The sequence below is a fragment of the Corvus moneduloides genome, chromosome 13 (genome assembly GCF_009650955.1).
Source record: "Corvus moneduloides isolate bCorMon1 chromosome 13, bCorMon1.pri, whole genome shotgun sequence".
Classification (NCBI taxonomy): Eukaryota; Metazoa; Chordata; class Aves; order Passeriformes; family Corvidae; genus Corvus; species Corvus moneduloides.
In genome coordinates, this window is record NC_045488.1 from 4,833,948 (window position 1) to 4,858,316 (window position 24,369).

At 46.8% G+C, this 24,369-nt stretch overlaps 2 protein-coding genes across 7 annotated transcripts in view; both read right to left on the minus strand.

Annotated features, from left to right (window-relative positions):
- Window positions 1-2,356: 2,356 nt before the first annotated feature.
- Window positions 2,357-19,063, minus strand: FAH (fumarylacetoacetate hydrolase). Its single transcript, XM_032122559.1, has 14 exons — window positions 18,892-19,063; window positions 16,553-16,663; window positions 15,845-15,966; window positions 14,679-14,728; window positions 13,103-13,193; window positions 12,482-12,579; window positions 12,176-12,228; window positions 10,667-10,766; window positions 9,847-9,977; window positions 9,023-9,098; window positions 8,391-8,437; window positions 7,295-7,396; window positions 6,171-6,288; window positions 2,357-2,576 (listed from the first exon to the last, which is right to left on the minus strand). The coding sequence occupies exons 1-14, from the start codon at window positions 19,060-19,062 to the stop codon at window positions 2,497-2,499; spliced, it is 1,350 nt and encodes a 449-aa protein (XP_031978450.1). The 5' UTR covers window position 19,063; the 3' UTR covers window positions 2,357-2,496.
- Window positions 19,064-21,962: 2,899 nt separating this feature from the next.
- ZFAND6 (zinc finger AN1-type containing 6) overlaps window positions 21,963-24,369 on the minus strand; it is a 34,742-nt gene continuing 32,335 nt past the window's right edge. For all 6 annotated transcript variants that reach the window (XM_032122562.1, XM_032122561.1, XM_032122564.1 and 3 more), the window contains 2 exons: window positions 23,548-23,661; window positions 21,963-22,963 (listed from right to left, as the gene is read on the minus strand). In XM_032122562.1, coding sequence (XP_031978453.1) covers window positions 22,815-22,963; window positions 23,548-23,661 — 263 coding nt within the window. In that variant the 3' untranslated portion in view covers window positions 21,963-22,814. The remainder of the gene's footprint in view (window positions 22,964-23,547; window positions 23,662-24,369) is intronic.

Consider the following 24,369-nt stretch of genomic DNA (forward strand, 5'->3'; position numbering starts at 1 on the left):
TTTTATCGTCTCCTGGCATTTTGGCCCCCATCCATGCAGCAGGCGGCAGATGACTCTGAGCTCTGTCCTGAGAGAGGTTTTGGACTTTGGCCAGCTCACCTCTGAAACATGCTGTGTCTGAGGTTCTTTCCAGAAATTACCCACCTTCTGGGATTCTGGGACTTCTCCAGATGTCCCTGGGCTAGAGAAGCTCAGCTCAGCCACCTTGGGGCCCTTCCACCTCCCACCCATCCCCAGCATGGTGCAGGGGTGCTTGGCCCAGGGATGTGCAGAGTGGCCACTGCAAAGCCACCCTCCTCCCTCAGGGCTGCGGCATGGCAGGTTGGCTCTGGGGCAGGAGCCAGTTTGGAAGGGTCTGTGGCTGGGTGCCTCCATCCTGGCCAGGTTTGGGGTCTCAGCACCACTGACCTTCTGCCTGACCAGGCAACGAGCCCAGTTTCCACTTGCTGGCAGGAATTGCAGCATCCAGTTGGCTCTTTGGGAGGGGAACTCATTGACTGTGTACAGGACTCGCCTTTACCTTGCCCAAAGTTCTGGAAGAGCACTATGGATTTACAGTTCCCCTAAGGATTCCTGCACCCAGAAAGCCTTGACACCACGGTCCTTCTTGGCTGTGAAGTGTCTTACAGCAAGGTCACAGCTGATGGCTGATGACATATTGCCCTGACATCAGCTCCTGGCTCTCTGAATAGGTGCACCCCTCCCCTCAGACATTTCATTTCCAGAACATCAGATATGCCAAGCTGCACCGTGGATGTTGCTTCTGCAGACAAATTTCTCTCCTGGATAAACGCTTTGTGTGTCCTGCTGCTGCCAGCAGCAAAGCTGGGCTGTGCTTAGAGGAGCAGGATGGGTTATTTCTAAATCCAAGAGGGAAGGTGTCAACTCACAATTGTCCTTTGAGGTCAAAAGAGAGCACAAAGCATCTATAAATTGATGACCCAGTCAGAGTACATTAAATAAATATCTGCCTATTAGTTCAGCTCCAAGAGCCTGAAGGCAAAATAGCTTTTCCTTGATAAACAACAATGAGCCAATGTTTTCCTGGCCAGGTCATCCTTGATTTGGGGATGAACCTCCCAATATCATTCTTTAAAGAACCATTATTGTTGCACACTAGAAGAGAGCCCATTTCAGTGCACATGCCCCATTAGCAGTGATTTATCTGCACTGGCACTTTAATTTTCATTTCAAATTCATTTTCCTCTTCTGCATGGCCATAAGGTTCAGATTCCTGGTCAGCCCCAGGTGCTCCTCAGGATGACATCACACACCCTCATGACCCACATCAGCAAAACTACCTGGTAGGCCTTGGGAGCAGCGATGGGCCAGCCTGGAAAAGCAGCAGCCTGGGCTCATCCTGCTGTCACCACGTGGAGCCAGGAGCCTCATCAGGTTCTTCACTTTGAGGACCAAGCAAATATTTAACAAGTTCCCCTTGCACTATACCAGAGTTCATTATCCGGTCTCCCGAGCTCCTTCAGTCAGTAATATCCTCTAATTGATGTGATTTGGCACTTGGCCATGGAGTTAAATTGATTTGTAGGCCAGCAGGAGACAGCAGATGCCCTTTACACTTGAGGAAAGTGGCATGTGGCTTTGTTTACTGGCTGCTGCAAGGGGATGCCGTGGCACGAGATGCCTTTTAGGGGTGGAGGAAGGGGGTTGGCCTCCTTGGTGTCCTCTATCCACAGCCCCTGTTGGGTGGCAAGGTGTGACTGCCACCAGTGAGTGCCTGGGGATCACTCCAGTGATGAAATTCCACCCCCCCACCCTGACCCCTGGGATGCTGGTGCACAGGGTGAGAGAGAAATAGGGAATTCCCTTCTCTAAACCAGGGCAGGAGGCAGGAGGGATCTCCATGACCTTTTGAGGGGTGCCCCAACACAGGCTCCCATCTTTGGACTGGAATAAATCTCTTTTGGGGCAGGAGAGTTGCTTCTGGTTATGTAAGGGCAGGAGGAGCAGGGACCTCCTGCCTGTTGCCTTCAGTTGTGTCGATTATCACATTCCCAAATTGCTTTGTTGCAAATTATTTTAGGGCACAGTAATGTAGTTCTTACTCAGGAAGGTCTACAAGTTTTAATATCCATATGCAACTCGCCTTCAGGATTTCACCTCCAGCATATTAACACTGTGGAAAAAGGAAGTCAGCATGGAATCTCAGCTCTTATCATCAGCCTAGTACTCTGAATATTTAAGCTTACTTGAAAGCCTCTTTTTATAATTATGAAAAAAACATTAATATGGTAGAAGAGTTAAGAATCTCACTTTCCATTTCGATCATCTTATTCATATTCTGAGAATTTTAAGCTAGTGTTGAAAAATCCTTTTCTTATCACACCAGAGAGCCACATTCACCTTTCAGATATTTATTGATAATTAAAAATAGTAAGATTCCAATCACTCATATAAAAATAATAACCCCGAATAAAGCATGATGACTGGTAGAGCTGGGAGGAGGGTTCCTCCTTGGATGTTAGATTATTCCAGTCCTCATGGATTCGACAGGGCTGGAAGGATTTTTCCCGAGCACTGGCCAAATCCCACGCGGAAGCCGTTGCCCTGGCAGTAACCTAGGGACAGAAAACAACACACAGCTTGTTCTGTAAGGATTTTACCAGGAATAAAAGTGAATAAAGGCGTAAAGAGACCAAAACCAAGTAAAAAACATTTAAGAAATGCAATGAGGGGTAAAAAAAAGAGAACACCTGGAAGAGTTCAAGTAGCCCAGGAATATGAGAAAAAAAGAAGCACAAGCTGTTAGACACAGCAGTACGCAAGTTCAGTGAACTGATCAGAGAACAAACAAGATGTGCCTGCAATATTTCTGTTTTCAAACCTAACCTGCAGCACCATCAATCTTACCTGGCAAACTGATTCACTGCCTGGCCCAGCCCTGCAATTAATCAAGTAAATCTGGATTCTCTTTCTGCAGCATCAGGGCTGCTCTTGGGATATCCGGATGCTGACAGCCAGAGAGGCAGTCATTAAACCCCTCAGACAGCAGGACCTACCCTTGCAGAAGCTGTTTTGCTTGCTAAAGTCAAGTGGTTTAGTTCCATGAGAAATTCTGCATCTGACTCCAAGTTCTCATTAATCCTCTGTTATATAAGAGGGTGTGGAAGGTCTGCTGGCTGCTGCTGCAGAGCTCACGGGGCTGTGACAGCATCTCTGACTACAGGACAACTCCATCTCTCCCTGCTCCTGTGTGATGGAGGAGATGACGCTGGGACAGGGATGCTGCAGCTCCTCGTGCTGCCATGGGCCAGCCAAGCTGCTCCACAAACAGCAGCCACCAGCAAAGCTGCAGGCAGAGCAGGGGAGGGACACAGCCAGGGCCTTCTGGCCTGTCCGGGAAGTCTATTCTGGGAAGAAACAGCTGAGGAGACCTACTGTAGCCTTCTGCTACAGCAGCTGATCAAAGGAAGGACAAGTGGCATATGCTGCATTTTAAGGACTGGTTTCATAGCTAGAGATGGATTTTCCTGATGAAAAATCACCTGCATGTGATAAAAAGCAGCTGCCTTCAAGAAGCTAAGTAGTAGCTCAAGAGAACAGACCCTAATTCCCACCCTTAGCACAGATCAGTGGAAACCTTCTCTGAGGAAGAAAAAGGGTGGGCTCAGGCTGCAGGGCAGCCAAAGTTACTGCAGCACAAAGAGAGACCCTGCCAGCTCTAACCCACAGTGCAGCTCTCACAGCCAGGCTGAAACGAAGTTTTCCAAGGACAGTGGTGCCACAGACACCGTCCTGGTGTCTGCCAGGTAATCCTCATCCATAAGTAAGGCACTGTAAGGCTCAGCTCAGCTTCCATTTGACTCCTTAGGCTTCACTGCCAGCTTTCCTTTGAGCAGCAGCTGATTATTTCAGTCCAGTTTGGTTATCCCTGCTGTCAGGCACAATTTAGAGCAGCACCAAGGAGCAGCACACTGAACAAAGCGAGCCCTGTGCTGCCAGCAGCCCTGGCCTGAGCTCTGTGTGTGCCAAGGAGTTACTGAGAGGGCTTTGCAGGCAACTGCCAACACCAGGAGCAGCTCTTCCCCTGAAATGCTCCCTTCCCTGAGACACTCCTTGGGAGAAATATATTTCTCTCATTTTATGCGTTAGGTCTCTGAAATAGGTCCCACACGGGGCATAAGAATACAAAGCTGAAACAGGAAACTAGAAATGATGTGTTGAGCACTTGGCAGGAGCTTATGGCAGCGCCTTGGGAGAGGATGGAATAGCACCAGCCCTGCCCCAAGGGTGCCTTAAGGCACTGGGCCTGCTGTACATCACTAAACAGGAGTAGCTCCCAAAGTGCCCCAGCAGCACCGGGCTCCTTGCAATGCCCTGGCGTGCACAGCCACAAACTGTGCTGGTGTAAAACAGCCCAGCAGATCAATGAACGTGGGACTGTCTCACTGCCTTCACCCAGCTCTGCAGCAATGCCACCATGCCATCTTTAAAGACATTCAGGATTCAAAGTATTTAATTAATTAACATAGCTTGTCCTGCGTGTGAAGAACAATATGGCTCAGGCACTGGTCCCATTTCTTCTTGAGCTGGCTCCCCATGCCAGCAGCCCCCAAATTGTGAGGTGCTCCTTGCCAATAGGGATATCAGGGCGCAACTCCACAGGGATCTTCATCACTGTACCCTAATTTAGGGCTCCTGGCGTAGTTACTGGAGGGAGATTGGCGACTCTGGAGGGCAGTGTGGCACTTTGAATTGCCAGGGGAGTGTCCCTGGGTATATGGGGAGCCTGTAGAGAGCACTGTCAGATGTCTCCACGTTGCAGCATGAGCAGTCACTGGGCTGCTGGGAGGCTGAAGGATGTCAGAGGCATTTGGGAATCCTCGGGTTCATCACTTATGGCTCTCTCCAGTACCTCTCAATCTCCAGTTGTATCAGCATCTTCCTCTGTCAAACTAGCAGCACCTCACAGGAACACGATTTTCAAGGCTATTGGATGGGCTGCCAGGCAGGAGCCACGGGGCCTCTGGCTGCAGCACCACCAAAACCACTAAGGAGTCACTGTCAAGGGACTGGAATACATACATTACTTCCTTTTTTTTTTTTGCCACAGAAAATTCTTGGCTTTTGTTAAATTTTTTTCAGAAAAAAAAAAAAAGAGATCATAATTTGAAACTGTTTTGTCAAAAATCCTGAGAGTCCTGGCTGGATTGAGCAGGTACACAGGCACATATGAGCATCACACCGTGAGGCAGCTGCCCGGGTGTTCATCACTCGCATTTTCTCTGCCCTCAGCCACGCCTGTGAAGTGTTTTCCCATCGCTTGAGCCATTTGTTCCTGTGCAGGTATCTCTGATCACATCAGCAGGATGGAGCTGCTCAGAGCCAGGTGTGGCACTGGCTGGGCCTCAGCTGGTGACGCACAACATCCCACAGGACATTCCCTAAAATCTCAGTAGATGACATAGCAAAGACATTGCAGGCTTGAACCAAAAGTTTCTCATGGCTGTTCTTGCCAAATATTTGCTGCCACAAAGATGAGAGGAAAGGAAAAAATAGATTTGTTTTGCACTAGGCTTTGGGTTAAGAAGAAGCAGGAGTGGGATTTAGATCACAAAACACTGTGGTAGATTTTAATTCATAAAATCCTTAGATTATCAAGATGAAAGCTAAAACATGTCTCAGCATGAAACAGCTCTCAAGCAGAGCCCTTTTCAGAGGGGAGCTGGGCAGCTGTTCCAGCAGGCTTCATGCTGTTTCCCACATACTTCATTTGCAACACACTCCATTGAATATGCCTAGGTTACAAATGAAATATTATTTGAAAAATAACTTTTTTCAGCATTTGCCAAGCTCTGCTCCACATGCGAACTTGGACTGGGGTGGAAGCAATACATCAACTGCTCCTAGTCCCAGGGTATTTTTGCCCATAAAGGCAAACCTACCTCCATCATCTCCTTGGTGCTCACACAGTGGCATAACAAGAGCATTAAGGACTTAGCAAAGCAAATAATCTCATCTAGAAAGCATTTATGGCAGGGAAATTTCCATCCACCTTCTTGAGCCTCCTGACAGGTAGGATGGAAACAACTGTGCTTGCATAGCAGGTATGTATAGAGTAGCCCAGCTCCACACCAGGTGCCTGTCCTGCTGGGATCAACCTATGGAAATGTGTCCTTGCTGCAGTGTAAGAGGAGTTATCCAGCCATTACCTGTCAGAATTACTTCGTCTCCATCCTGCAGGAATTTACGAGACTGTCCACTGCCAAGGGGGATTTCTTTTGTTCCATTCCAGGACAGCTCCAGCATGGAGCCAAAGCTCTCTGGCTCCTGCAGCAAGAGTTCATAAACAAATAAACAATTTTTTAGTATCTTTCCTGCTGTTCAGCTTCTTGCTGCTGGGAGCAGACACACAAGTATGTTACCTCTACAGAACAGAGTTTTGCTGTTGATTTAATTCATTGATACATTGGGTCCTTTTCCTGACTTTGCATTTTAATTGCTGGTTGGCTATTAGCAGTGGTGCTTACAGCTGTTACCTGGTGTACTTAACACAGTGTTCAACCTGTTAAAGCAGTTTGGGTCTGCCACAGCAAGAATGGAAGCAAGTGGAGGAAACTTCTACAAATCCAGTGCTTTTATGTTGTCACGTTTAAGATTTTTAATTACATTTTGTTCTTCAAAAGAACAAAAAGCTGGTGAGTGTTTGTGAGTCTTTAATGTCATTCTGCAGTACAATAATTTGAAGATTCAAAAAGCACCTCAGAAATGCTCAAAAGAGAAGTACAGGCAGCCCAGCTTGCAAACAGCTTACCTGAGGCTGTCTTTGCAACGGCGTGTACAGGATTTGTATTTGGTGTTCCAGAAAGTGAGAGCTGGCCATATATTGCAGCCACTGTCCATATGGCAGCTCAAGGGGAGTAACAGCTTGTGAAGCTGGCTCCAACTTCATTGCAGAAACTAAAAGTTGCACCCAGGCACCTTTCACATTCTTTTCAGAAATAAAAAGCTGCGCTTCATAGAGGGTAAATGGATTGGGAGGATGCTTCCACACAGAAGTTAATCTGCATTTGTTGGAAAATAGTTCTTAGGGAAAGAAGTAGGAGAGATCAAAACCCCAAAACTCAACCACATGAAAAACCAGCCAAACAAAAACCCTATCCAAACCAAACCACTTCTCAGGGTGATTTTGGGGCTACCAAAGCAGCAGCCCAGCGTGCCAGGGAAAGAACTGCAAATGGTTTTGTGGTGCTCAGGTCAGGCAGGGCTTAGACCCAAGCCCTGCTCAGTTGGTTTCAAGTTGCTGACCAGTGGCTGTCATTGTTTCAACACTTACAGGTCCACTGATGGTGCCAGAGGCCAGGAGGTCTCCAGGTCTGAGGTTGCAGCCATTGATGGAATGATGAGCCAGCTGCTGTTTCATGGTCCAGTACATGTGCTGGAGGAAGGAGGAAGAGGAGGCTAAAGCAAGGAGGCAACAAAGGATGAACCTCTCGGGTGGGCCATTAGGCTGTGCAGAATGGAGTCATGTGGCCTGGCCTATGGCATTCATAAAACCCACACTTTAACATGCAATTTAAAAATCCCTTTAAATTTTTCTTATTTCAGCTGGATGTCATTTTCCCTCTTCTTCCTCTCTAAGGCCGGTACTGCTGACCCAGGCTCTCTGATTACACCCAGTATTTTAACAGCCTTATAGGAAAATCTACTTATTACTGATTTGCTGACTACTGATTTACTGATTAAGGTAATTACCATGCAAAGAGCCAAATGTGAATATGAAATTGATTGAGAATTGCTGCAGCTGGCACATAAATCTCCTGGCTTCAATCAGGGGGTGGAGGCAGAGCCACCACACTGCCCACAGAGGGGATGAGGCAGACCCAGGCTGGCAGCAGTGAGTGGCATCTAAATTAGAGCTGTGGCTGCAGAGCTGTACTGCAAGAGGCATTTCCCTCTTCCTGTAGTCCTCTGTCCTCACAGCTCCCCACCAAATGGGCACAGAGCTAAGGATGCTCTGAGCACCCCAAAGCCAGCAGCAGGAAGAGGTGCCCCCCCATCGAGCATTCAGGTGTTTCCATCTCACAGGGGGGAGCTATCACCATCTTCCAATTTTTTCCCCCTCTGTCTCCTATGCAGACTCAGATCTGATCTTCAGCTGCACTGGAACAGGCTACCCATGGAAGTGGTGGATTCACCATCCCTGGAAGTGTTCAAAAGCTGTGGGGATGTGAGGGACATGGTTTAGTCGTGGGCTTGGCGGTGCTGGGTTAACATTCGGACTTGATGATCTTGGAGATCTTTTCCAACCTTAGTGGTTCAGTGATTCTGTTCTATGACTCTAATGCAAAGAGCAGTGTTTGAAATTGCCTAGGGCTGGAGCTGATGGCATCAGCAAGATTGCAAATAAACAAAAGATACTGGAGTCTTACCTTGAAATTGGATCTGCATACAGTAGTTGGTGTGCTCATTCCTTCTCCTGCAGAAAATAAAGAATAAGAAAGAAAGAAGCAATTTGTTTGTGTTGGATGAATGATGTTGGAGTCTTTTTATTTTACAGATGGATGGAAACTTCTTTTATCATTGTAATCCCTAGTGAGAAACCAGTAATAACATTTTTTATTGCTATAAAGACCAGGATTTCATAGAGAACAAGTGTGGGGATTGCACTGCAGTAGCATCAAGCTGCCCATTTCCTACTCTCTGCTCTCCTATAGGAAAACCACCTGGACCTAGTGGTCAGCAGGGCCATAAGGTGGGGGCTGAGCTGGGTTAACATCTGGATCCCACACAAACCTGCTTACTCCACACCCTGATGACCCCTGCTGATGCAAGGAGACCCCTCAGGGACCCTCCTCAAGGGGAGCTGACCACCTAGGGGACATTCCCTGCTTGGCACAGCAGGGAGCAGGAGGAGCTCTGCCTCTTTCTGTGACAGAGGCAATCTGGGCAAAGAGGGAAAAGAAGGAGTGCAGAGCCCAGAGCAAAGCGCCTGAAAGGTGTGGTGGTGCCACAATATTTAATTGGCAATTTCAGCTTTGCAACCCACTCAGCTTTGCCCTACCTTTAATAGCAACAAAGAGCTTGATGTCGAAAGTGTAGGGCTCTTTATCCTGAAGGTAGGGCAGAGGCTTAGGATCCTAAGAGCATATAAAACACATCATAGTCTGAACAAAAAGAAAGGAAAAAATCCACAAGCCATTCCAGTGAGTATTTGTGTACCCAGCCTGTGCTGCACAACCCATTCACTTCACCCTTCCTACTGCTCAGATTATCACTGTGTTTGGTCTCATGCACACACTTCTAAAGTTCTTCCTGAACAGATATGATACCCATATAATCCAATTCCTTTTTCTGCACAAGGTTTGCAAAAGCCATGTCCATCATTTCAGCATGGATGTTAATCCAACACAAAGGGAGTGCCAGCACACCTTTGCTCTGTGCCTACACAGAAAAGATGGTGAGGTCTCTGCAAGACTCTGTTATCTTTTCCAGTTTTAACCACCTACATAATGTAGACAACTGGAAATGCTTGAACAAAATGTTCTGGCTTGACTCCACCCTCCCTCCACCACTTGCTGGCTGCTAAGTGCTACTAGAGACCCAGAAGAAGCTCTGATTAGTTTATTTTCCAGGTGTTTTAGAGATGATTTTTCTGTCCTGCTCAAGCAGGATGACAGCACACCATGTGCCAGGGCCAGTGACACCAATGAGCATTTGAACTCAGAGGCCTTCATCTGCTCAGAAGCAGAATCACAACTGTAAATTCCATGGAGACAATCCTTGGCATGGATACAGCTCAGTGATTTCTACTGATGGGATCTTCCAGCTCTGCTGACATTTTCCCAGCACTGCTTTTCCTTTATTTCAGCCCTTTCCCTTGCTGACCTGGACAGGGTTTGGCAACACAAATGGCATGAGAGCTTCCATGGTGACAACCCACGGAGAGATGGTTGTGCCAAGGCTCTTGCTCAGGAAAGGACCCAGAGGAACATATTCCCACTTCTGGATGTCACGGGCTGGGAAGAGAACATCCAAAGCAATGCAGGTAAATATATCCTATGAATTGCACATCCATCAGACCCATGAAGCAGTAACATGAATTGAAAATGTTATCCCCGCCCTTTTCCAGCTGTTGTGCCCAAATCCTAATTTAAATCCATCCATTTCGAAGCTTCAACCCAATTTTCTTACATCAGATAGATTAGGAAGACAAACCAGCAATAAGTAAAACAAACCAGGCCCTATTTAACCAGTATTTTTACCCCCAGTTTAATTAATGCTTTTATACCCAGCTACTTGTCTTTGCCACTCATAGGGAGAATTTCAACAAGTTAAGTCCTTGCAGAGACTGAGGGATTTGTGATTGCCAAATCCTTTTCCTGACACTGAAACCAATCACCATCCTTGGTATCACCATTCTTAGGACTCCTCCATCCCTGCCCAGAAGAAACTAGACTGATATTAGCTCTTCCATAAGTAAATAAATCTTCATTAGGCAGAAATTCCTGGTTCTGCTAATTGATCGAAGCCAGATTGATACAGCCACTGAAAAATACAGGCAACACTTTATTTTCATCCCTTTCAATTGTACCCAGTGGTTTCAGGGATCAGCGTTCTACTACTAAAATATGGAATTTATCCCTCTCCAGGGCTTCCCATGGTGCTGTAACCCCCTCTCCAGGCAGATCCCCACAGCACCGGTTACCGCTCCAGTCGTTCATCAGGACCATCCCAAAGATGTGCTCCTGGGCTCTGCTGATGGGAATGGGCTCCCCATACTTGTTTCCAGGACCTACAAAGAATGCCTGAAATCAAAAAGCAACATGTTGATTATGTTTTTGAACTTAAAAATCTTTACTGCTCAGAGAGTTACAGACAGCAGCAACAGAGGCTGGGCAGGATGGGGTTTGCACCATTTCCCACACACATTTGGACAAAACCCATGGCCTACTCCCCTTTTCTTCCCCTCCATGAAGCTGGCAGGCTTGAATTACTTAAGAGCTCTGTGTTGCTAAGAGACAGACATTAAACAAGGACACGATGTTGTCAAAATGCAGGAGGAGAAATGTTCCCTCCTAATTACAGTCTGGATTCAGGACAGGTTTGCCCACTGAAGGGACTGATTGCTGCAGGCAGTGACCGGGAAGGAGTTTAAAGTCATCCAAGGGGATACTGAATGTGGCTGGAGCCTGGTGAGACAGTGGGGAAGAACAGGCAGGTGGAGAAATGTGCCCAACCAAGTAAAGCAGGCCATGAACTGGGTGCCTGCACCGGCTCCGTTAAGAATCTACAAACTGCACATGCAGAGGATTCCACAAGGAATCTCAGCTGTCTCTTTCTGTCTACAATGTGGAAGTTTTTCCTTTTTCTTTCACAGCAGGCAGCAGTAGAACTCAGGCTGGGAAGCAGAGCTATGAAGCAGAGCTATGGCAGCACCACAGGAACCCCACTTTATGGGACTTCATCCCCCCCTTATAGCACTGATTGGCAAAGCACAGAGCATTAAAGACTTTCACTTCATTTTTATAACCATTTTCATCAATAATACACTTCTTCCACTTCTTTTTTTTTAAAGGGGAAAGATTGGGAATAAATCATTAAAAAATTATATAAGCCATTAAAATGATATAAATCTTAATGAACAATCCTATGAAACTCCCCCTTCTGGATCACACTAAGCCACGGCATGATGTGCCTTCCCAACATGTCTTTTTACAACACCCACAGCACAGGTTTCAGCTTTCCAGGCAGGAGAATGAGGATTTGAATCCCACTCCCAAGAACTCAGGGCTTCCTCTGCTCTAGCTCAAGGTGCAGACAGCCTGTACTTCCAAACCCCCAGCTGTCCACTGAAAGATCCTGGCTGCAGTGCAGAGGTAACTGCTAACCAGGAAACAGGCTGTGGTGGCTGATGGAAAGAATTCTGCTGCCTGACTGCACCACGGGTGCTCAGCTTTGGCCAGGTGAGCTTTTTCCAGCCTGAGAGCTGCATGAGCAAACCTCCCAATGAGCTAAGGCACCCCGCTCCTCATCCAAAGGGAAGGTTTGCACCACAGAAATCTTCACTGCCTGTAGCACTGACAGCTCAGAGAGGAACACAGGAATGGACCCTATGGGACATTCTGTTTAGAAGAAGCTAAACCCACCCTTTCTTCCCCGTTTCTATTTTAATGTTTTTCAAGTCATAAGGAGAAAAAAAAAAAGACCCACTCACCATTTCTAACTCGATATCCAGACGTTTACAAGCACCAAACACTGGAGGTTTATCTGGGGGTAGAAGAAAGAGTATTTTACATCAGGGGCACAGGTAGGAAAATAGATGTCCAGCAGAAACAGCAGCTGGTGCTGCTTGGCATGGAACAGAAAATGGGCTTAAACCAGGGCTTTCTCTTGCCCTGACCCCAGGCTGGGCTTTAGGCAAGGAATCCCAGACCCTTCCACTTCACTAATTTATGATGCGGAGTAAAATTAAAAACCAAAGTAAGTAACAATCCACATTAAAATCCTCCCACAGACTCACCATTGTCAGGTTTCGTTTGCCCCACAGGTCTCCGGATGGGCGTCCCAGACACCACAACAGACGATGCCCGGCCGTGATAACCCACAGGTAGGTGCAGCCTTGAGAAAGAGCACCACAGTGCCTGGGTTAGCTGTGTGCCAGAGCAGCTTTTTGGGCTGGAAGCACCAAGGGAGTGTGAGGTACAAGGAGAGGGAGCTCTGTATAGATGGGCACAGACCTCAGCACCTCACTGATACAAGGATGGAAGTGAAATGTAATCCAGAGCTGTGTTGCAGTCTTAATGCACTTCTGTGCCACTTCTCCGATTAATTCCTTGGATCTTAAACTCTGCTTTCTTGTCACTCAGCAAAACCTTTTTTTTTTAGGTGTATTTGTCTTTGAACTGGGGGGCTGCACAGTAACTGCTGTGGGGGGTAATGAAGGGCAGTGCAGATTCAGCTGAGGCTGGGGACATGTGGGATTGGGTTCTGGTATTGAACTCTGGACAACATTGATTCTCAGCTGCTGTGAACTGAAACCAGTGTGATCCTGAAAAAATACTCAGACCTTTAAAACATCACATATATGTACAGATAAGCCTGCAAAATATCGCTGCACTAGAGAATAATCCAAGCCACCCACCAGTTTGGCATCAGAGCGTTCTCCTTCCCCCTGAACATGATCCCAACGTTTGTGGCATGCTGGCGTGAAGAATAGAAGTCAGTGTAATCTCCTGCAGGAGGAAAAAAGCCATAAAATAGGGATCAGTGGCAGGAAAGTCCCTCATCTGCGGGGGCTAAAGCACATCATACACTCCTGGCAAAGAAAAGAGCAGGAGAGGAGACAGCGAGAGCGCTCGGGGGATGTCATTAATAGCATAAAGGGGTGATTACCAGTTCACCTATAAATTATGCAGGCAAAAAATGTCTTTTTTTTCCTTAAGTCTCCGGTAGAGAATAGGAGGGAAAACGCAGGACATAAAGCAGCAGCCCCCTTTCCAGAGACAAGGCAATTGCCGCTGCTTTTCCTCTTGCCGGCGGTACCCGGCGCAGGGACTCGGCAGATACTCAGGGCATCTGCTGCCCTCTGCTGCCATCCCTGCAAACAGCTCCCACCCTCCGCATCCACGGGAAAACCCAGGCAAGGAGGGGGAAAGCTCAAACTGGGAAGGTGCGTTTGCATTTTGCTCGTTGGTGAGCCCAGTGAGTTATCCAGCAGCGCCAGGAGGATCCAGCAGAAAGGTATCCCCTGGATTCCCAGCCTCGCAGAGGAGGATCCAGTCACTCAGGAGAAGCAGGAACCACACACAGGACAGAGCTGCTCCTGAGTGCTGTGGAATCCTGAATGCATTGTGTCTGTGTGATACAGCTCCGTCACACCACGGCAGGGCTCCGTTCCCAGCACTCGTGGGAGCCGGGAGCCAGCAATTTTCTGACATGTTCAACCTGGAACTATTTTCAGGAAGGTATCACACCTATGGGAACTCCTCATGGTTCCTCTGGGACAGGCTAGACTTTGTCCCAAAGCAGGGCTGTGCCCCGTGGAAGGCAAAAGCCAGATCAGAACAGAGTTTGGATGGAAAATGGGCGAGTTCACATCCCTTCACAACCCTGTGAAGGTTCTGCCCTCAAGTGACTTTGATCAAGTTGGTTTGGGTCCAAATACAAACTCCTGTTGAAAACAGAAAATGCTTATGTATCTATATGAATATATTAATCCCAAAGCAGTCCATGGCCTCATGGGAGTGGAGGCAAGATCTGGGATGCAGAGTAATGGTCTGGGAGTGGAAACTCATGCTTGTTTATAAGGCTGTGCTGGAGTATCTGCCTTGGAAACTTTGCAATCCCTGAATTATTTTCTGATGGCAAAAGGGGAAATTTTTGGAAACTGAACAAGTGTTTCTTGCCTGGCTCTAGTCACAAAGGCCTTCAGTGATGCCAACCTGATGACAGGAGTTATGTACCACCAGACAGCCCTGATTTAGTGGAAATTGCATCCAGGAGTGTTCTGGCTGCTATTGAGCTTCCCCAGGCTTTTATTCTTGTGCCACGGACAGCACCTACCTTTCATTATGTACAATAATCTACTTCTGGCTGCTGCAAACCACATTCCCTGTCACAGCTATGATCTGTCTGTCTGAGCAGGCTGGAAATAAAGCAGCTGCTCCACGTGGGAGCAAAGGGCAGTGCTGAGGAGCCCCTGGCTGCGAGGGACTCACCGATGTGGGCGGGCAGGTGCATCGTCGCAGAAGCTTGAGGTACAAATGCTCTGAAATGAAAAGTGATGCCTTCAGATCTCGGAAAACTTGCAGCTCCCACCCGTAAGAAGTGTGGAAGAGGCTGGCTCACTCTCCCAGCTCCTTCCTTAACTTAGTTTGCAAAGCCTTGCAGCAAAAAGACCTTGCAGAAAAGCTGGTGACTGCCCAGGCTGCTGTTACTGGGATGGTTACACCAAAAGGAGCAGCTGTCAGGGCGTGAGTGAGGAGGGGGCATCCCTGGGGCTGGTTGGATTCCCAAAGGGTGCAGAGAACCCCCCAGTGCCCATGCCCAGGACACCACCGCCTCTGCTGCATGGGAAGGATGAGTTCATGGCATGTGGCTCTTGGGGTGTCTGATGTGAACTGCTGGCCCTGCTCAGGGAAGATCCATGTGGCAAGCAGCAGTTCAACTCCTCTCCTGCACAGGGGAGCCTAAATCCTCCCAATTTCCCTGGCAGGACAGGGAGGAACAGCTCCTGCTCACTGCCAGGGCAGGCACTTGAGGTGTTAAAAGCATCACTCTGGACAAACGAGAGGTGTGGGATTAATGGACACACACGCTTTCCACCAGCACAGCACAGAGCACAGTCCTCCTCTCCTGCCCCTACACCACTGCACTGCCCCAAATCTGAAGCTGATTCGTGACCACATACTCAGTTTTAGCAAAGTCGAGTGGTTGCTGAGGACAAACTGGGGGGGGTCTCCCCATGGCTGCTCCAGGTGTGACAGGCAGGGAGGGAGGCACAGGGGGAGGTAGGAGAGGTGGGGACCCTTGAAGCTGTGTCTCCATGGAAGGCCATGGTGAAGGGGCCGTGGTCAGAGGACCAGCCCAGCCCACGCCTGGGCAGCCCCACTCAGCCTCCACAGAGGCAGCAGGTCCGGACACACCCCAGGGCAGAGCTCGCTGTTTCCAGCTGGAGGGTGACACCCTGGATCTGCGGGCAGTCACAGGATTAATCAGAGATTAATCTTTACGTAATTAAGAGAAGGAAGCACTCAATGTGCACAAACACCAGTTAATTCCCATGTAGGAGGCAGGTGGCCACGTCAGTTGGTTTTGGTGCCCTGTCACTCAGGTGACACAGGTGACATCTCACTGTGCCTGCAGCCACTCTCTGTTCCCTCACCTTCTCCTCAGCTCCACGTTGTCCCTCAGGGTGGGCTCTCCAGCTGACAGCAGCCTCTGCAGGAAAGCCCTGGCTTCACTCCACGCCGGCCGGCCCAGCCCCATGAAGGCGTTCAGGGTGGGCTGACAGCCACACAGAGGTGGGGGGAGAGAAAAGACCACATTTTGCTTATTCTTCACATGCAGGAAGATGTCCCACACTTTCACCCTGGTGTTGGAAGCCCGTGGCCAGGGTTATGCAGCTGCCTGCACCCCCATCCACACACCACAAGCCCTCTGCAGCAGGACCTGCCAGATGTTTGCATCACCCCATCCTAACACACCACTGCAGGCCCTGGTGGCTTTGGTATCTCAACCAGCTGCAGTCAGAGGTCGTTCGTATTTGCCTTTATCCTTAACATAACCTCCCTGTCATTAATATCCCATCCGTGGAGTGTTGAAGGCACAAAGAGGAGTGAATTAACATTTAGGGCTTCATGTCAGACCCCTGCATTGCCAAAGGCTGATGACACTTTCCTGGGAAATGACCTTTGGACTCCTAACACCCCTGCTCTCCTTGCTATGATACCTGTGATGGTTTTTGCTCTACCAGAACCCGCCTGACAACATATCTCCAGTTCATGTTCATTATCTCACCACAAGTTGCTAAAGCCCCTTATGGAATATTTCTAAAATGCGTGTGGAAATTAGAACAGGCTCTGATAAATACCTGGTCAAAGACGTGCTGGTGTTTGGCAAGAGCTGGTCCATTGAAAAGGTGTTTAATGACGCTGAGATCCAAAATCTGGTCTCCAATTGCTACCCCAAGCCTGTGCCGAGGCTGCAAAGCATCGAGACATGGGGGGAAGAGAAGAAAAGTTTATGCTTGTACCCAAAAATGCCCCAAAGAGGGCATAGAGGAAGACAGTGACCACAGAGGGTTTAACCCATCCAGGACAAAGGTCTGGTACCACAGCAATAGACCACCAAGAGCCAGTCTGAGTCTGGCTGCTGAAAAATGCTCAGACCCATGGGCAAAGCAGCACTGGCAGACCTTGAGGGCTGGAAAAGAGCTCATCCCCACCTTTTGGGGAAAGGACAGCACAACAAGCAGAGGTTTCTTTCCCTGCCCTCTTTCCCCTAGAAGTATTTGTGACAAGCATTGCAGAGCAAGCTCATAAGTCTGGAACAAGCTGTGAAGTAGGAAAATGCTCCTGCTCCTTCTGCAAGCAGGGAGGGGCTACGGGCAGGATGGATCCCATCCCTCTGGGCATGCCATTGGAGAAACAGGCATTTCTGCACCCCCAGCTCCTCCGCAAAAGACTGAGGATGCTCTGGACTCCTCTGGTGACACCAGGAAGGCAGCACATCATGCTCGGGCACATGATTCCTGTGCCACATCGGACGAGGCTGCCCTACATCACCCATCCTCACACCATGCCAGGAGCCCAGGACCCGCATGCCAAGCCCAGGCTGGATCCCCGCTGGATCCTGGCTGCAGGATCAGCATCCCACACACACGGGGGAATGTGGCTGCAGCCCCTGACAGATGCAGCCCAGGACACAAAGCTCCTGTTCATGTCCCGGGCGCGTGCGGAGCCGGCGGCGACGGCGGGGCAGTAGCACCGACAGACCCACGGCAGCTGCACAGGGCAAGAACACACCACAGCCCCCATTTATTTGTCTCTAGGAAACAAATAGAGACAAACTATTGCAGCCACTCTGAAAAGCAGCTCACCAAGGTAACCATTTTCAAAGATCCATGCTATTAAACCTATTTTTTAACCTTTAATTTCCAAACAAGATTCCAAAAGTGGTAGTAAGTATTTATTCAGCAAACATTCCTGCAGAAAAAAAACTAAAGGTCACGTCAGGTTAATCTGTAACTGGGATCGTCAGGAATGACACAATTGTTTGAGCCTGAAATCATTAAAACATTCAGCTACTATCAGAACATTGTTCTCCTAAATAATTTCTCTAAGTCTTGCCTGTCATTTCATAGGGTATGAGTGAAGATTTTTTTTCAGAGAACAGTAACTGAGGAAGGCAGAAAAATAATCCAAACTTGCCAGATAACAGCACGCACATCTAGGAATAGATTAAACACCATCTCAGCTTTATCTTTGGAAAATACCACATCAGAAAACACAATCTTGTGGTTTAAATTTTTTTTTAAATCTACACAGATAAGCAGTAGAAACCAGGAGATAATCATGAAGTTTCCATAAGCAATGACAAATAAATTCTCCACTTTTTCCTTCTGAGAAGCAGCTCTTGGCTTGTTCCCCTTTCTCCAGGACACACCTCTGGAGCTCCATCCCATCAGGCACTCGGAGGTGTGAGGTTCAGCCCAGCTGGGCTCAGTTCTCATGAAAATTGGGAATTGGGAGCTACCTCCTTGGCAGAAAGGTTGAGCCACGTTTTCTTATGTGCTCATAAAATAGAAGGCCTGGAGCTGGCTCAACCTGCAGGCTTTGGGCCCAGCTTTAAACAGGACACATTTGTACACGTTTAATGCAGCATTGCATAAACATAGGCAGCAATAAAACAACAGGTCAGCTGCAAAAACAGGTAAAACACGCATTTGGTGTCCTGCTTTAATGCTTTTGCAGCCACCAACAAACTCCCCAAGAGCAGTAGTTAATGGGGCTTCTTTAGGGTCATGGTGTGATTACAGTCACAAAGAAAATGGACTGAGTTAAAAACCAAAAAAACTGAGTGTGAAATGCACCATGCCTCCACGTAGGGAGTGAAAGGGTCAAACACAGATCTAATGATGTCACAAAAATGGTCAAAAACACACAACAACAAATACTGTACTTATTAACCAAAGTACTTCTCAGCAGTAGCAACACTTCTGATTCCTCTTATGCAGTTTCAAAGAAGCTGACATCAAAATAACCACCCTAAGGAAACAGACAGTGTGGCAGCCACAGTTTTGCCATCAAGTCAGGAAGCCTGTGTGTCAGGCTGGGAAGTCTTCCTTTATCCCACATTGCTGGCAGATTCTGCTCCCTCATAGCCCTGAACAATTACACCACTTCAAGAACAAAGTTTGCTGTTACTCACCTCCTCCTTCGTGGAGAAAACCCCATAGGGGAGATTTTGGAGAGAAAAATCTGAGTCCTTGTCTACCTGGATGAAAGACATGCTGAACCCCAAGCAGTCCGTGCTTACACACAGCTCCCTCCTCCCAGGTGCTAAGTGCCTCTGAGGAAGAAGATCCTCTCCACGTGGCATAACCCAGAGCAGAGGAGCATCAAATCCCACCCCTCTGTCCTCAGACACAAACCAATCGCTGCTCTGTCACCATCTCACCCCTCTGCCTGGTCCCTGGCAGTGGTTAATCAGTGCCAGAGATTTGCCTGAGTCAGCAGCTGTTAATTGTTCCCAGCCAGGCAGTGACCCTGGTGAAATGGGGTCTTCCTGCTCACAGTTACCTCTCCTGGAGGTATTTAGAAGATGGGTAGATGTGGCACTTAATTTAGGGGTGGACTTGGCAGCACTGGGTTAGGGCTTGATGTTCTTGGAGGCCTTTTCCAACCTTAACACTTCCATGATTTTACAAACCCTCACATGAAACCGAGGCCTTCCCATGACAGGGGAACCTCGCTGCGGGTGAAGGATCCAACAGCTCTAAGACAGAGGCAACTGCCCTCATTCACCTTCAGAGGGGTCACTTACATGCCAGGGCCCTGGTGAAATGACTCCATCACACTGATTCTCCCACCACGAGCTCAGGGGCCCTTGAAGTTGCACAATTCACACCTGAAACTGCACTGTGTGTGGTTTTCAGTTTTGCAATGCTGCTGCACCGCACTGAGTCCTTCCATTTTCTCCATGTTAAAACCAAAGACACATGTGCAGCCAACCATAAAGAGCAGGGAGGCTGGTACTTCTGCTCCCAGTCCCAGCTTTCTCCTACCTGCAGGAGAAAATTCACTCATTTTCCAAAGTAGAAACCAATGAGGAAACATCCTTGAAATTAGAACTAAATAGCAAAGACCACCTCTCTCCAATAAAAAGAGGAAGATACTTGTGAATGCCAAGCCAAAGAATTGGTTTGCTGCTCAACGTTTTTTTTTTTTTTGGCAGAAGAGGCCTTAGAAAAAAATGCAGCAAATTGTACAGCCAGGGATTCAGTGCAAGATAACCTAACAGCATCATCTGTGACAGCTGCTCACTTGCTGAGACACAAGCTCACAAGGTGCTGTTTAAAAAGGGGTCTTATTTAAACAACACAATGCCCCTAGCATGAACTTGTGGAGGATTTCCTGTAAAATTTCCCCCGACTGTTGGAAATGCTTTAAACACAGTAAAGATGTTTTGTAGCCAGATTATAGGATCTGGGTTATAGAACCTGCTTATTCCAAAACTGAAACAAAACCACATTGAAAGTCTGTTCCAATACAGTGTCCAACGTGAGGAGACGGATTTACTCAAGCGTTTTGTAGTGCTGTGAATGTGCTAGTGTTAATTAAAAGGTTAATCTGCTAACCTCAAACTGATGACACAAAATACAGATTGAAGTGCATATCAACCACCAGGATAAACACAGAGCCGCTGCCAAAGCAAATAAACATGACACGTAATTCTCAGGTGTCACGGAAAGGTGGATATCCAGTCTAAATGTAAGCTTAGACAACAGGACCATAAACTCCTTCAATATTAACTCTGAGCCCCTGCACACGCCAGGCCAAAGAAGGTTTATGAGATTGCTTGGAGAAGGACAGGTGTGGAAGCAGTGTGGTTCTGCCGCACTGTGGGCACTGCCAGGTGAGGATCCCACTGTGTCATCAAGAGCCAGAGGAGCAGTTGCTTTATAACTGGTGGTGGTAAAGGGAGTATGTGAATACTTTTCCTGTACCTTTTCTTTTTTCAGATACCAGAAAAGACAAACATAACAGGTTTTCCCCACCCTCCTTGGGAAATCTATGGTGTCTCCACTCCGCCTGGCCCAGAAACATCACCATCAGGTGAAAGGCACATTGGTCAGGAGGGCAAAGAGGAAAGAGAAAAGGACATGTTTAGGAAAAGAGAAACCAGAAATAGGGAAGAATCAAAGTGAGAAGGACTAGAGAATATGGAAGTAGCAGCAAAGAGGAAACAAACACTCACCAAAGGTGATGCTGCTGCTCTTCCACGCTCTGAGCTGGGCAAGAGGAAGTTTAGCAAATGCTCTGAGGAAATACAGGATCTCTGAGCCATGATAAGGCAGTTAAGAGTTATTTATTCCTTCCTTCCTTTACTATAAACTCCATGTGCTTCGTAGATTGTGGTTAGGCCATTTTTGCAAGCACAAGCTACTTCATTTATTATTGAGTCTTGCAGATTACTTTCTGTAACTACCACAGAAAGCTCCTTCTGCTGCACAGTTTATATCCTAAATGTAGTGCTTTATCTACTAATTGCCAGCCGTAGCTTTTAAAGAGCATTCCAAATTTTAAAGAATGGAGCCAGCTTTGATTAAAAATTTAATGTTTCAAATAAAGCTGTGCAATCACGTTTGTTTCACAAATGCAGCAGCAAGTCACCCAGTGAGACTTCAACTGCACATCAGGACCACCTGGAGAGGAGCTGGTGCTACTTTATTAGTGTACAGTTAGATCTGGTGACAAGCAGCACTGGCTGAAGTTTCCATGGCACTACATAAACCACCTTTGAGTGACGGAGATGACCAGGGTTGAGGCACAGACTTCGATCTCAGGACAGGCAGCCTTGAAGAAAGAAACTTACTGAGCACCCTCACAAGACAAGAACAATTCCTCCAACACTGCTGTCTGTCAGACAGTAGATCCCAAACCCACAGCACCATTTCCTAGAATCACACACATGGCTTCACAGCCTACTCACGGCCACATCTGTTTTACCTTTAGGTCTGGCCCAACTGAAGTACATTGTCACAATGTCACAAATGCCCCAAACTCCTGCACAGGAAGCACGGAGAGCTCCCTGGGCAGAATCAACAGACAAGGTGTGGAAACTGCAGTGTCTCTGGTAGTTACAGGTGAAGAGGCTTTAAAAAAACACCAGAATTTAGCTGGCATTGGGATACACATGGTCACTGTGAATAAATACACTTTAAGTAAAGGAACCACCAAGGGAAGGTCCCCATTAAAATAAAGCAAGAGAAATCCAACTTACATATTCCAGTGACAGCCACAGGGGCTCGGATTTTTTTAAGTTTTATTTAATCAAAGTTAAGATGTGGATAAACATAAATACAGCACAGGTATTTCAGATCATTCTTCATATTTGTGTACAGACAAACTGATGGATGTAATCCCAATGAAAACTGCAGTCAATGAAGTGCATACAGCCTTCCCCCCACACACACAAAAACAAACCCAATTAAAAAAAAAAAAAAAAACAACAAAAAAACCCACACAATCTCAGCACACACTCTCATTACAAATGATTCATACATAAATAGGTAGAGGGTGCAAACAAGCTAATATGCGAACATGTATAACCTCTCGTTAATGGGAAAAAAAACCAGAAGCAGCCATAATGATTAAAATACATTCAGTTACTGATAACTAGTTGTGCCATACAAGGCATTATCAAAAAAAAAAAAAAAAGGAAATTGTGCTGCAGAGAAAAGCTATATACAACAAGAAAATAAACTGCAAAGTTAATGCATGCATGTTTTATCCTGGAAAAGCACAGCCCTCCAATATTTTCTCCACGTTTGTTATAAAAGCCCTCTGCACTCAACTAAAATTAAAATGATCTTAAAGGATAATACTTGTAAAGTTTACTTAAGTCTTCAGCCACAGAAAACTGCAATGAAAATAATGTTCAGAGTCATTTTCAAAACAAAAAAAAAAAAAACCCAAAACCAAAAAAATCTATTCATCTGATGACATGCATGATTAAAAGGTCTAGGCAAGATACACTGCTCTACGTTCCTGATGACTAAGGAAAAAAGCTCAAGTCAATTTAATCTGCAGATGGTCAGAAGATTTTTGTATTCCAGCAGAAGCAGCAGTTCAGATCTTCTGGATCTTTTCCCCAACAACTACAGGATTCTCTTTTCTGATTTTCTCAGCAGCATCAGCTTTGTAATTGTAAGAGCAACTGTGTACATCTGAGTAACGGTGCATTCCACAGTAAACGTTCCCACACCGACATTCGAACCCTGTGGACAGAAACGGCAGCTCAGATATTTCAACATTCTTATTTACATTGGTTTGCTTTAAATCCTGAATGTGTTCACTCACTAGCAGTAAATCTCAGTCACCAGTGTCAATCAATCAGCCAAAGAGCCTCTGCTGCAGAAAGCATAAGAATCACAAATACATTTTTAAGTGATTACAGCAAGATTTGACTTGACCATCCCTCTTTTTGCATGACACTCTAGCACAGAACATTCCTAGAAAACTCCTGCTCTTTTGCTAGTGTTTATGAGCCCTGAAGAACTCAGGCCCTTTCATTGGACCACTGCAAAGGTGGCTAGTGAATGGCAGCAAACTATCAACCAATTCCTCAGCTAAGCAGACTTCCAAAAGGAAGTATTTGGAATTATGAACTTCACTTTAAGACAGGAGGCTGAAAAACAAAATGATACACGCATGACTAATCTAGTAAGATTCAGCTGAAAGCACCTTTGACTATTACTTCAAATCAACATCAAATGACCATGCCCCATTTTCCCTTTAAGATAACATTTCAAAGGTCCAAAGCCTAAACAAGCATAAGGAAACTGAAATCAGTATTTCTTACCAGTAAGTCCAACCTTCTTCCTGCACATGAAACAACGATTCTTTTTCTGTTTTGGTTTGTCAAGCGACTTGTCCTGTTCTTCAGGTGCGGGCTCTGCATTCTCTGACACTGAAGCTGACATTAAAAAAGTTAGTAAGAACAGTGGAGAAAAAAAAAGTCTGTCTCTTCCCTTTTAAGTCCTACAACAATCTAAAGCCCATGTTGTACATTTGGCCATTTTGCTGCAGCTTCCATGTCTGAAGTGTATTGGTCTCTCTGCAGTGACTGAACTCTCTCCTTCTAGACCTTCAATGTAATTTAAGCAAAGAACTCACCAAATGCTTGAAAATACCATAAAAATACCAGAGTAATAAACATTAGGTTTAACAGTAAGATTCAGCACTGTCAGATTCGGGAAGAAAATCCAGCAGCCAAGTGCTTCCCCACAGTGTTACTCGCCAAGTTCCCAAAATCAGCTTGTAAGAAGCACTCTGTGTAACAGCATCAGCTGAGCCAAACACCCTCTTTCAGATCCTGAATCAACATTATTTTTGCTGAAGGCTGCAACACGGAGGCCACACAAAACACAGTATTTCAGAACAATCTCAGCTATTGTGACACTGTTGCTCTTGCACACCTGGAAAAAGCCTACACAGAACACAGTCACTACCTGGGGTGAGAAACACCAGCTCAAGAGACCCAGACTTACAGGTTGGAACTACATTGTCCTGGAGCCCAGAAGGAAGCAGGTGAAGACCTAATTTTAAAGACATTTCTCCTAAGGCAACTTTCAACCTACTTCAGTGTTCTCTCACATCTAAAAGAAACAGGTTACAGGTTGTG

Excerpts from the sequence above, each read along its gene's own strand:
- FAH (XM_032122559.1), bottom strand. The coding sequence starts at position 19,062 with ATGCCACGTGGAGAGGATCTTCTTCCTCAGAGGCACTTAGCACCTGGG. Across the intron at positions 6,289-7,294 it reads CTGGCACCATCAGTGGACCT|GAGCCAGAGAGCTTTGGCTC; the intron begins GTAAGTGTTGAA and ends CTCTTGCTGCAG. Across the intron at positions 2,577-6,170 it reads AGACGAAGTAATTCTGACAG|GTTACTGCCAGGGCAACGGC; the intron begins GTAATGGCTGGA and ends TTCTGTCCCTAG.